This window comes from Cervus canadensis, chromosome 6, assembly GCF_019320065.1.
Source record: "Cervus canadensis isolate Bull #8, Minnesota chromosome 6, ASM1932006v1, whole genome shotgun sequence".
NCBI lineage: Eukaryota > Metazoa > Chordata > Mammalia > Artiodactyla > Cervidae > Cervus > Cervus canadensis.
This window is the reverse complement of record NC_057391.1, coordinates 42,379,082-42,390,829: the sequence shown is the minus strand read 5'-3', so window position 1 is coordinate 42,390,829 and position 11,748 is coordinate 42,379,082. Positions and strand designations below refer to the sequence as shown.

The window sequence follows — 11,748 nt, the reverse complement described above, 5'->3', positions numbered from 1 at the left end:
CTACAAGCCCCAGTATGCTTTGCTCGGTTTCGGCGGGGCAAGAGGAAAAAAAGTTTCTTGGAGGCACGTGAGGCGCGTTGTGTGCTGGGACACATGGGCGTTTTCTTTGGAAGACGGCGAGCTGCATTATGGAACCTGTAGTCTCTGACGTTGGCGGGGTGGTTGATGGTGGGAGGTAACGGTCTCTTACCCGCCGCTAATTGCCTTAGCGCCTGGATAAGCTAAAGATGAATCCTGAAGAGGTAGGGGAAAGAAGATCTTGATTTCTAAAATTGGAGGAGCATCTGCACGGAGACTCCCTTCTATTTTTTTTTTGAGGGGGCCTCTTCCAGTCGAAGTTTTCTTACTTCCTAGTCAGGCCGGAAGTGAGTTTCCGTTGCAGTGAAATGGGATGTGTTTGGAACCTAGTAAAGATGGTTAGGCGTGGCAAGAGAAGGAGTTAGTTTTTGGTTTTCCCTTCTCATAGGGAAAACACAACTCATAGGGCCAGCACAACTTCCCATTACAGGGTATTTCTGCCAGTCGCCTTCAAGATAACTTAGAACGAGAGAGCTTTCTCATGTGTACAATAGTGACATTGGAGATCGCCATCCTAAAAAGAACCTCTTAAGCCCTCTGGTGTTGGTGGCTGTAACGGTTGCCAGTAAAAAAGTCGGTGATGTTAATTTTAATTTTACCCATTCATCCCTCCAGTCAAATCTCAAACATTTATTGGATACTTAATTTGCCAGGCTTGGTCTATAGATGCCCAGTGTACACAGATAGGACACGGAACCTTCCCTCAAGCAGGTCTGTGAACAGGTCTCTGATGGTGAGGAATTGGCACTTACGAACAAACTAAGTCTTTTGTCAAAGTTGATGCCGGGTTTCGTACCATCTCTATTGAGAGGGAAAGTAAGGATTATCTTGCTAAATTATCCCACGATAACATATCCCATTTATCTTTAAAGTGTTGTCTAGCTACTTTACATTCCAGGCCTACCAGACAACCAGTGAATAGTTTAGGTCCCAGGAAGCTTTTGCTCAGAGCTTAATAAGTCCCCCACCATCAGTTCCACTCCACTTACTCCACAGCAGTTGAGAGAATCCTAACTGCTTTGCGACCAAATTTAGGACTCTGAAGTCTCACTTCCTCTTTAAAGTCTCTTGACTTCAAGCAGAATTGATGCTTTTACTGTGCTCCCACAGCACATTATAGCACTGTCCAATTACATGCCCATCTCCCTCAAGTGCCTAGTCAACCAGATGCTGTGTTTATTTCTGTATCTCAAATGCATAGCAGGGTGCGAGGCACACAATGGGGGTGGTGGGACTAAAGTTGAATGAGGGTTCCACTCTTGCAGCCCCATGGACTGTAGCCTGCTGGGATCCTCTGTCCATGGGATTCTCCTGGGATCCTCAGTATCTGTTTCTTGAATGAATTAACTAAACGTTCTCAAAAGACTAGCGAAATTTTTTGTGTTTATTTGTCCAGAAACTGCAATCAAAAATATTTATTGAATCTCTATGCAACCACTGTGCTTGGTATGAGTTGGTGGCATGTAGAAGTTTTCAGACTTGCTTCTTCTGCTTAAAAAGCCCAGTAGTTAAAGCGATCCAGAGTGCAAAGAGACTGTAGAACCTCGGGTTCCCTCAGTTCAGTTGAGTTGCTCAGTCCTGTCTGACTCTTTGTGACCCCATGGACTGCAGCACACCAGGCTTCCCTGTCCATCACCAACTCCCAGAGCTTGCTCAAACTCATGTCCATTGGGTTGGTGATGCCATCTAACCATCTCATCCGCTGTCCTCCCTTTCTCCTGCCTTCAGTCTTTCCCAGCATCAGGGTCTTTTTTAATGTGTCAGTTCTTCACATCAGGTGGCCAAAGTATTGGAGCTTCAGCATCCAACGAATAGTCCAGACTGATTTCTTTTAGGATTGACTGGTTTGCTCTCCTTAGGGTCCAAGGGACTCTCAAGAGTGCTCTCCAGCACCACAGTTCAAAAGTATCAATTCTTCAGTGCTCAGCTTGCTTTATGCATAGTCCAACTCTCACATCCATACATGACTACTGGAAAAACCTTAGCTTTGACTAGAAGGGCCTTTGTCGGCAAAGAAATGTCTCTTCTTTTTAATATGCTGTCTAGCTGGTCATCGAAGAAGGCAATGGCACCCCACTCCAGTACTCTTGCCTGGAAAATCCCATAGGTGGAGGAGCCTGGTAGGCTGCCGTCCATGGGGTCGCTAAGACACGACTGAGCAACTTCACTTTCACTTTTCACTTTCACACACTGGAGAAGGAAATGGCAACCCACTCCAGTGCTTTTGCCTGGAGAATCCCAGGTACGGGGGAGCCTGGTGGGCTGCCGTCTATAGGATCACACAGAGTCGGACACGAATGAAGTGACTTAGCAGCAGCAGCAGCAGGTTGGTCATGGCTTTTCTTCCAAGGAGGAAGCGTCTTTTAGTTTCATGGCTGCGGTCACCATCTGCAGTAATTTTTGGAGCCCAAGAAAATAAAGTCTTTGACTGTTTCCATTGTTTCCCCATCTCTTTGCCATGAAGTGATGGGACCTGAATGCTATGACCTTAGTTTTTTGAATGCTGAGTTTTAAGCCAGCTTTTTCACGCTCCTCTTTCACTTCCATCAAGAAGCTCTTTAGTTCCTCTGCGTTTTCTGCCAAAAGGGTGGTGTCATCTCCATATCTGAGGTTATCGATATTTCTCCGGTCAATCTTGATTCCTGCCTCCTTAAGTCCTTTTTTCCTGCTCCTCTGCCCCCAGGTTAGGATCACCGCGTCGCGATCTAGGGCTCGGATTGGCTGGGCGGGAGCCGCCGGCCAGCCCCGCTCCGCCCGCAGTCTTGAAGGCCTCGCCCCCGCGCCCCCATCCCCGCGCGTCCCTCGGGGCTAGTGGCTGCCATCCCCTTTAGCTCCGCTGGAACGCTGTGCTCGCGGTCCTCTCTCTCTATAAAGTTGTTGTTGCGGCTTCCGCCGCGGGTGGAGGAAGATGGCGTCGGGTGGTGGTGGCTGTAGCGCTTCGGAGAGACTCCCTCCGCCCTTCCCCGGCCTGGAGCCGGAGTCCGAGGGGGCGGTCGGGGGCTCAGAGCCCGAGGCTGGGGACAGCGACACCGAGGGGGAGGATATTTTCACCGGCGCCGCGGCTGTTGTGAGTTCTCACCCTTCGGGGCAGGTGGGGGGTGGGGGGCGCCCCGTAAGGAAAGAGAGGCTAAGCGAGGGTAGGGGAGGCTGGGCAGAGTGGGCCTGGCAAGACCTTGCGTTGGTGGCAGTAGTCGTGGCTTGGGTTCTAGATGAACATGGAGACGGAGAACCTTGGCTTCCCCGCTCCTGGGCGGACAGTGCGAAGTGAGGGGTGTGGTGGCTTCTCAGCAGAGATCCCGGACAGCTAAGAGCCGCCGAGGCAGGCATTTGGCCCAGCTGTGTGGTGACCCCACGGACCCACGGGGCTGTTTTGCTGGTGGTTTCCTGCCCAGGTGATTTAATAGGTCAAAATAAGGAAATGGGGTGCTGACTTTCCTTTCCCTCGGCTTACTGTACAAAGGATGGATGAACGGTGTCACCTGGAGTTGCCGAGAATAGAGACCTGTCCACAGATCGTTTCCTTAGCTCGGTTTGTTGTAGTTCTGTAGTCGCCAAGTCGTGTCTGACTCTTTGAGACCCCATGGACTGTGTCTAGCTAGGCTCCTCTGTCCTTGGGATTTCCCAGGCAAGAATATTGGAGTGCGTTGCTACTTCCGTCTCCAGGGGATCTTCCCGACCCAGGGATCAAACCCTCGTCTCCTGCATTATCAGGTGGATTCTTTGCCGCTGAGCCATCAGGGAAGCCCCCTTTAGCTCAGTGTGTGTGTTTGCCCTCCGTCCTTGACTTGGTAGTTACCGGTTATGACTAAAGCCCTTTCTAGATATTTATCTGTGAGAATTAGGTTGACTTCTTTGATCTCCAGGAAAATCCTGCCAAATGTTGGTTGAAAAAAAGGTCCTTCCAGGTAAATCACTACATAGAAAAAGTTCTGTCTCTTGTAAAGGGATGTGTGCTTAAGTACCTCACTGGGAGCAAATCTGTAAATGCAAGGAGGAAATGGTGTTTTTCATAGTAGTATCTGGATGTTAGGTATTGGGAAAAACTAATCTAAAGTGTGGAAATCAGTTCAGTAGTCAGTTCTGGAACCAGTGGAGATGTTTGGGTCTGTTTTATAAGGAATAATGACTCATATTATTTGGTACAGTTATTTCCAGGTTGAAAACTTCTTCAGTGCTAGGAGTGAATTTATGTGTTTTTTTATCTTGGATAATGCTTATCTTCATAGTAGCTACACAGTATGTGAATGAGTAAACAGCTTTAAATTCTTTATGCAGGCATGCATCTGAGAAATTTGAGGCATGTCTCATGTCAGAAAAAGTTTGTTTCATCGCAGTACCTTCTGGGATAATTGATAAAATTTTCCATGTACTGATTTAGGAATTAAGTTCATAATCCCATCTAAAAAGTATTTGCTGATGCTAATATAACAACCCAAACTGTCTAATGAAGTCTCTGTTATTCTAAGAAATAACTTTTGCTGCTAATTTAGTTGTTTTCTATCCCATTTAAAACAAATCTTTAGTCTATTCCTTTAGTAATTCTCTCATAAACCATGAAAAATTCTCTCATATCAGCCACTGTTGATAACTGCTGGGCTGGTAGATAAACTGAACATCTAAAAATAGATACTCTGGCCCTGAAAGTGATTGGTCACATAGGCAAATGATGATTTATTTTTCAAAAAAGACCCTGGAAGGATGCAGTGTTATTTTTCTGAAGTTCTCTAAATAAGTTTAGGAGATTGTGATTTGATTGATCTCACCAGGTTACTTCCCAGAGTTATTGATAATTCTGTCTCCTAACACAGTGAAAATACTTTGCATAGTTTTCATCTAAGGGAAGGAGGAGGGGGTCAGAGTGAACTTGTTCTTTTACCACAGAAAGTCAAATTGTTTTTTATTTAGATTTTGATCCAGGAAAATTGAGTTGCTGAGGGACCTAAAATGCCACCTATAAGTAATTTATTTTAGCAGCCTGTCCTGAAGTTAATCTTCAGGAATCCAAGACCCCAAGATTCCTCACCAGTTAGGGTGTGAATTTCTTGTTAAATAGTCATTAATATAGATTATATTATAATAAATGCTTTACTTGTGAGCCAGTGTGAGAAGATGGATTGCATTGCTTCTGTATCTTAAAGAAAATCATTGAAAAATAAAGTAATAAAGTGGGCCTGAAGGCTGATTTAAATCCAGACTTTTTTTACTTGCTGGCTTAACCTTGCACAGACTACTTATTTACTCTGTACAGTTTTCTCATGTGTAAAATGTGAATAGTCAGAGTATTTACCTCCACCATTATTGTGAGCTTTAAATTAGAATACCTGTAAAACACATAGAAGAGTTGAGCATTTTGTAAACTGGAATTACTTGAAGAATAAAAAACCCACAAAATCTAATAATGGATTAGAAAAGTTAATCCTAAAAATGATTAATACCAAACTAGTAATAAGATTGATTTGATTAAAAGCCATCAAAGTAGGCATATAATGACTTCAGTAGCATCTTACTGATTTAAGTTAATCTTCATACTGTGTTTTGTTGCATGTTGGAGGCAAAGAAAGGAGCACTAAAGAAGTGAGAAGCTGAGGCATGTAAATTTTAAAACTCATTTATGGTATGCATGTGATTTCCTGGACATTGATGTAACAGCTGCTGCTGTTAATCATCCCATCTGCTCTCTTTTAGAGCCCAAGAGGCTTTGTTAATTCAGTAATAAAAATATGATTTGATTTGTAACTGAAGGAACTGCCCATGATATGCATTTTAGGATATACAAACCAGTTATTTGAATGGGAGGTGTGCAAGCTTAGTCACTCAATCATCTTTGGGACCCTTTGGACTGTAGCCTGCCAGGCTCCTCTGTCCGTGGGATTTTTTGGAGAATACTGGAGTGGGTAGCTGTTTCCTCCTCCAGGGGATATTCCCAACTGAGGGATGGAACTTGAGTCTCCTGTGTCTCTTGCATTGCAGGAGGATTCTTTACCCACTGAGCCATCTGGAAGGCCCATAGACTGGAGTTAAAAGAATTATTAAAACAAATCTGAAATTATTGTCTTAAACCTGAAAACCAGCTTGGGAGAAGTCTGATTCTTAAGAATACCTAAGGCATTACCTTCTTTATGCCTCTTACTTTGTGGTCTTAGGAATAAAATGGTCTAATATTCTAAATATGTTATCTGAATCTTTGGACCTGAATCTAGATATGTATTGATTTAGTTAAAACTTTCTTAGTTCTAGAAAAGGGTTAATTTTTCCTTTAGTAAAAGGAGAGACTAAATTGGAGCCACTCTTTGGGTCTCCTAACTTAAAATTATTATGTTGAAAAGACTAAATGGCATACATATTTTTACATCTCATTTGACCTCACTGGTCTTATTTGCATACTTTTAAACCTGAATGATAAAATTGAAATAAGTTCTTTATCTGCCCTCCCAGAAGTTCTGATATGCCCATCTCTTTTTAGCAATATGTCAGGATCACCATTAGACTTGCCCTCTGAATTAGAGAACTGTGAACAGCCTTGCTCATACTGAGAAAATGGAGGAAAACAGGTTAATGATATCCTCTGTTCAAATTTTGGCAAATCTGGTGACTTCTTTGGTGATTTATTAACACCAGTTAGATTTTCCTTACCACTCTTACTCTTAAATTGAAACCCTCATAATTAGAGAAATGGCCAAAAAAAAACCAGGATAAAGAGAATAGCAAGGGATCTGAAAAGTCATGTCTTAAAAAAGATTGCTTTTGGCTAATCAAGACTTATTTACATATTTGCACTGGTGTTTAAAACTAAAGAACAGTATCACTTGCTTTTTATTGGTAGTCAGAAGTCAAGGATAACAGCTAGCTTCTGATTGACAGTGTTTTATGGGCTGCAGAGAATTATATAAACCTAAGTTATATATTAATATTTGGACACAAAAGGACATGGTATTTCTAGAATCCAGTCCTACCTGTATGATCAATATAACATATATCCCTGGAGGAATTGTGGTATAAAAGACAACAAAAATTTATCATTGTGACCATTTTAAATTGTACACTTTAGCAGTGTAAAGTGTACTCACATTTGTGTGAAGCAGATCTCCTGTGGTTCTGAAATTCTGCACCTGTTAAGTAACAACACCCCTTACTCCTCTCCCCTCAGCCCCTGGTAACCCTATTCTCCTTTCTGTTTCTATGAATTTGACTGATTTAGATAACCTCATATAAGTAGAATCATACAGTATTTGTCTTTTATGACTGGTTTATTTCACTTAGGACAGTATCCTCAGGATTCTTCCATATTGTAACATGTATCATAATTCCCTTCCTTTTTTAAGGCTGAATAATATTCCATCAAATGTGTTTACCACATTTTTGTTTATCCAAACATCCCCCAGTGGACATGTGGGTTGCTTCTCCCTTTTGGCTCTTGTGAGTGGTGCTGCTGTGGGTGTGCAGATATCTCTTTAAGACCCTGCTTTCAGTTCTTTCAGATGTGTGTACTCAGAAGTGAGTTTGTTGGATCATAAAGTAGTTCTACTTTTAGGGTTTTGAGGAACCTCCATACTGTTTTCCATCGCAGTTGCACCATTTTACAATCTTAGCTCTTTTTTAAAACCAGATTATTTCCTTTAGAGTACTTACAGGATAACTTTTTTAGATCTGGATATACTTTGGTAAATTCATTAAAAGCCCTAAGGAAATTGATAGTTTAGCTGGCAATATTTTAATTCTTTGTTCACAAAATATATGATGGCTATTCTCAAAGGTGTAACATGTCCTGAGTAAGTTTCTTGATGCTATGTCTTCTCTGTTCCTAATTGGACTTCTGAAAATTAATCTATACAATAGTATGTTTTAAAACCGATGTATTGCTTTGTTGCTTTAGCTAATGGTATAGTCATTTATGACTAATATTAGTAAGTAGTCATAGGTAAGTGTCCATCTAGCGTGTGGTATTTTCTATAAGCATGTTGTCTCAAACACTTATTTTTGGAGCTGACATCACATCAGGTGGTCGGATCTGATCAAAAGATCAGAAGTCGAAATTACATGTTTTCCACAAAGGTCTGATACAGATGCTCTTGGAAAATCAGTAACTGGTATTACAGCTAAAGATTCATTTTAATGCTCAGCTCAAATTGTAAACTTGTAATAAGTTTAGATTTTTCTGAAGTACATAGACTCTGGTTTCTCAATCATAGACTACTACTAGCAGTTAATTTAGCTTTCAAGATTATGGAGGAGAAGCTAACAAAGTAGTTATAAAAGTACTTTTGGAGGAAAGACTTTTGAAAATGACAAATAAGAACCGAGGACGACAGAGGATGAGATGGTTGGATGACATCACTGACTCGATGGACATGAGTCTGAGCAAGCTCTGGGAGTTGGTGGTGGACAGGGAAGCCTGGCGTGCTGCAGTTCATGGGGTCTCAAAGAGTTGGACACAACTGAGTGACTGAACTGAACTGAGAAAGAACCCCACTTAAAATTTATTTAAAATTAGAGTTTGGGGCTTATGCAAGAAGCAACAAGGTTGCAATCTGACTTCTAGTTTCTGTAGGGAATTGCTGCCACTTTGCTTATTCAGATGTCAAGGTGGTTCTAGCGTCTTGGCCTCTTGCGGTTTGTTTAGTTGGCAGGGGAGAGAGGAAAAAAAAGCACTCTAATTTCTCTCCTTTGGTCGTCAAAGCTTCTCAGCCCTCTTTAGTAATTGCTGGCATAAGTAAATCATGAGTCGTTTATAGTTACTAGAGCAAGTAGCCGTAAGTATCTCATTTCCAGGAAAAGCCTGTTGCTCAACTTTTTCGGGCTTCTTCTTTTGCTTAGTCAAATGGACAGCTGGGGCTTCATTTTGCTTTCAGAGCAGATTTGAACTGGGTTCATTTTGCTTTTTCAGTTTAGAAGCTAACGTACCATTAGTACTCTGATCCTTCTGCGATTTTGGCTCCTTCTAAGTTATATTAGTTTGAGATCCCAAACATTTGATATGGAAATCACACCAGAGGATTCAGTTGAATATCTGTAACTAAATTTTGTTATCTCATGGATAACGTTTCACTTTGAGGTCTCTACTATGCTTGCTCATAGTTTTCCTTAACTAGCTCAGTAGTCAGCCTCCGACTTAGTTACCCTTCTAGATCCCGTTTTACATTTTCATTAGTCTTAGAGGAACTAACTCAGGTTCTCTACTGTTGTAGTCATGGACTCATCAGCAGTCCAAGGAAGCCTATGGACCCATCTCAGAATAATGTTTTTAAACGTATAAAATACATAATATTACACAGGAAGCCAATTATACTGAAATCTTATTATCAAAACATTAAAGCAATTTTATATTAGTGACATATGCTTTTTATTAGTGTTCTTGCCTGGAGAATCCCATGGACGGGGGAGCCTGGTGGGCTGCCGTTCACGGGGTCACACAGAGTCGGACACGACTGAAGTGACTTAGCAGCAGCAGCTTTTTATTAAGTGCTTTAATTAATATCTAGGGATAGGTCTTAATAACCGTGATTTTTAAATGAAATTTTGAGGTCTATAACTATAAGATCATATAAAAATATCTAATTTCTATTAGTTATGCTCAGGTACTGCTACTACTCATAATTTGTTGCCTATCTTTACAATTGAAGAAAATGCTGAATTTCAGTTAGAGGTTAATGAAAAGTAAATTGTAATTTTATTTCCATTTTAATTCATAGACCCCCTCCTGAATTCTGTGACTCAGGGACCCCAGATAAAAATCCCTACTTTAGTTCCTTAAATTATGAGAGGAAAAAAGAAAAATTATGAGAGGGGGTAATACTGTGAAATCATTTGGGTTAGTCGGATATTCACCCAGTTTGTAGAATAAGATGCATCAAATCCAGTGGACACTAAACGTCCGTTCTCCTAAGCACAGGCACTTTTAGTGTATCTGTGCCATTTTTGAAACGTGGTGTGGAGAGGAGTTGCTGCTTGTGGTAGGAATCATAACTGCCTCCTCCCTAACCTGTCTACTCCTAATCTCAGAACCTGTGAATGTTTTATATTACCAAGTAATTAAGGTTGCTAATAAGCTTATCTTGTGCTTGGTCACTTCAGTCATGTCTGACTCTTTGGGACCCTATGGACTATAGCCTGCCAAATTCCTATGTCCATGGGATTCTCCAGGCAAGAATACTGGAGTGGATTGCCATGCCCTCTAGGGGATCTTCCCAACCCAGGGACCGAACCCAAGTCTCCTGCGCTGCAGGTGAATTCTTTACTGCTGCGCCACCGGGGAAGCCCTGGCTGACATTAAGGGAAATTATCCTGGATTATCTGAGTAAACCCAGTGCAACAATAAGGATTCTTTAAAAATGGAAGAGATAGAGAGTGACTACCTTCAGATGAAAGGCACAGAGAGCTGTAACATTTTTGCCTTTGAAAATGGAGGAACCAGGCCATAAACCCAGGAATATAGGCAGCTTCTAGAAGCTAGAAAGAGCAAGGAAGCAGATTCTCCCCTCGAACCTGCAGAAAGGAATGCCCTGTTGATACCTTGATTTTAGCCCAATGAGACCTGTATTGACTTCCACAGAACTGTAATAAATTTGCATTGTTTAATCTGTTAAATGTGCAGTAACTTGTCGCAGCCATGATAGAAAACTAATATACTACCTCCACTTAGCCCATTTCTCCCCAGAAGTAAATGTGGCAAAAGGAACGATATCTCATGCTTCCAAGGTAATTTTTAAAGACTTCATGGCTGCCGGTTTCTGAGGTTGACTTATTCCTATTTGTCCTTTTCTTGTCATACCATCTGTAGCTCCATCTTGCCTTAACTAAATTATCCTAATTTTTCCATTGGAAAGTGAGTATATACCCTTGTTCTCCAGAAGTGCTGTTACCAGAGTTTTATTATATGGATTCATCCTCTAAGTGCTATTGAGAATTTCAGCTATATTACCCTTCTGTAGACCCTGGAGTGTAAAGCAGCAGTTCTGCCAGGAGCAAAGAGCAGTTGAGCAACATGAGGAAGAATTATAACTAGTTAACCTGTACAGAAGAGACCTGGAATCACAGCAGTACTTGGCAGGACTGAATGACTGTGTCAGCTCTGAGGGACAGGAAGCCCACATCTGTCCTTCCCTGAACTAAGAAATTGCATTGGTAGCCTGAGCCTCAGGGTTTGAAGATGGTAATTGGCAAGGAATACCTGTTTGCTCTTAACAGAAGTGCTCTCTTGCTGGCAGATCTTTCTGGGACCTCTCTGAGAATTAGGATTAGGCTGTCTTGTAATTATAAACAGAAGCACTTGAACTTTTTTAAACAGACTTATCAGTAGAACCACCTGCCAGAGCTAACAGCCAAAGAGAGTCAGCAACCATTGAATATTCTAGACTAGGATTCTGACACTAAAAGAAAGAATGCTTCCTATATTAAGAAAAAGAGGGGAGTGGGCAGGGGAAGTAGGCAGATTCATTCTTTAGCTTTATTAACTACATCATAAGCAAACTGTATTCATCACAGAAAATAGTCTTATCTCTTGCCTAGAAATTTAACCCCCTTCAAACAGAGTTTTGTGACTTTTTGACTATTAAGAGATTTTTAAAATATGGATTATAAAGCAAGCCTTATTTTTAGTATTGATTTTGCCACTGTGTGATCATTGTGCCTCTGCCCCACAAAATGAGTCTGTGCATTTGTTCTGTTTTGTAA

At 41.5% G+C, this 11,748-nt stretch overlaps 1 protein-coding gene across 2 annotated transcripts in view; it reads left to right on the top strand.

The window, feature by feature from the left end:
* Positions 1 to 2,877: 2,877 nt before the first annotated feature.
* The window catches only part of SNX1 (sorting nexin 1), a 34,994-nt gene continuing 26,123 nt past the window's right edge, over positions 2,878 to 11,748 (top strand). Inside the window, exon 1 of one of the 2 annotated variants that reach the window (XM_043471707.1) lies at positions 2,878 to 3,145. In XM_043471707.1, the coding sequence (XP_043327642.1) occupies positions 2,987 to 3,145 (159 nt within the window). In that variant the 5' untranslated portion in view covers positions 2,878 to 2,986. The remainder of the gene's footprint in view (positions 3,146 to 11,748) is intronic. The other variant, XM_043471706.1, reaches the window with a different exon arrangement.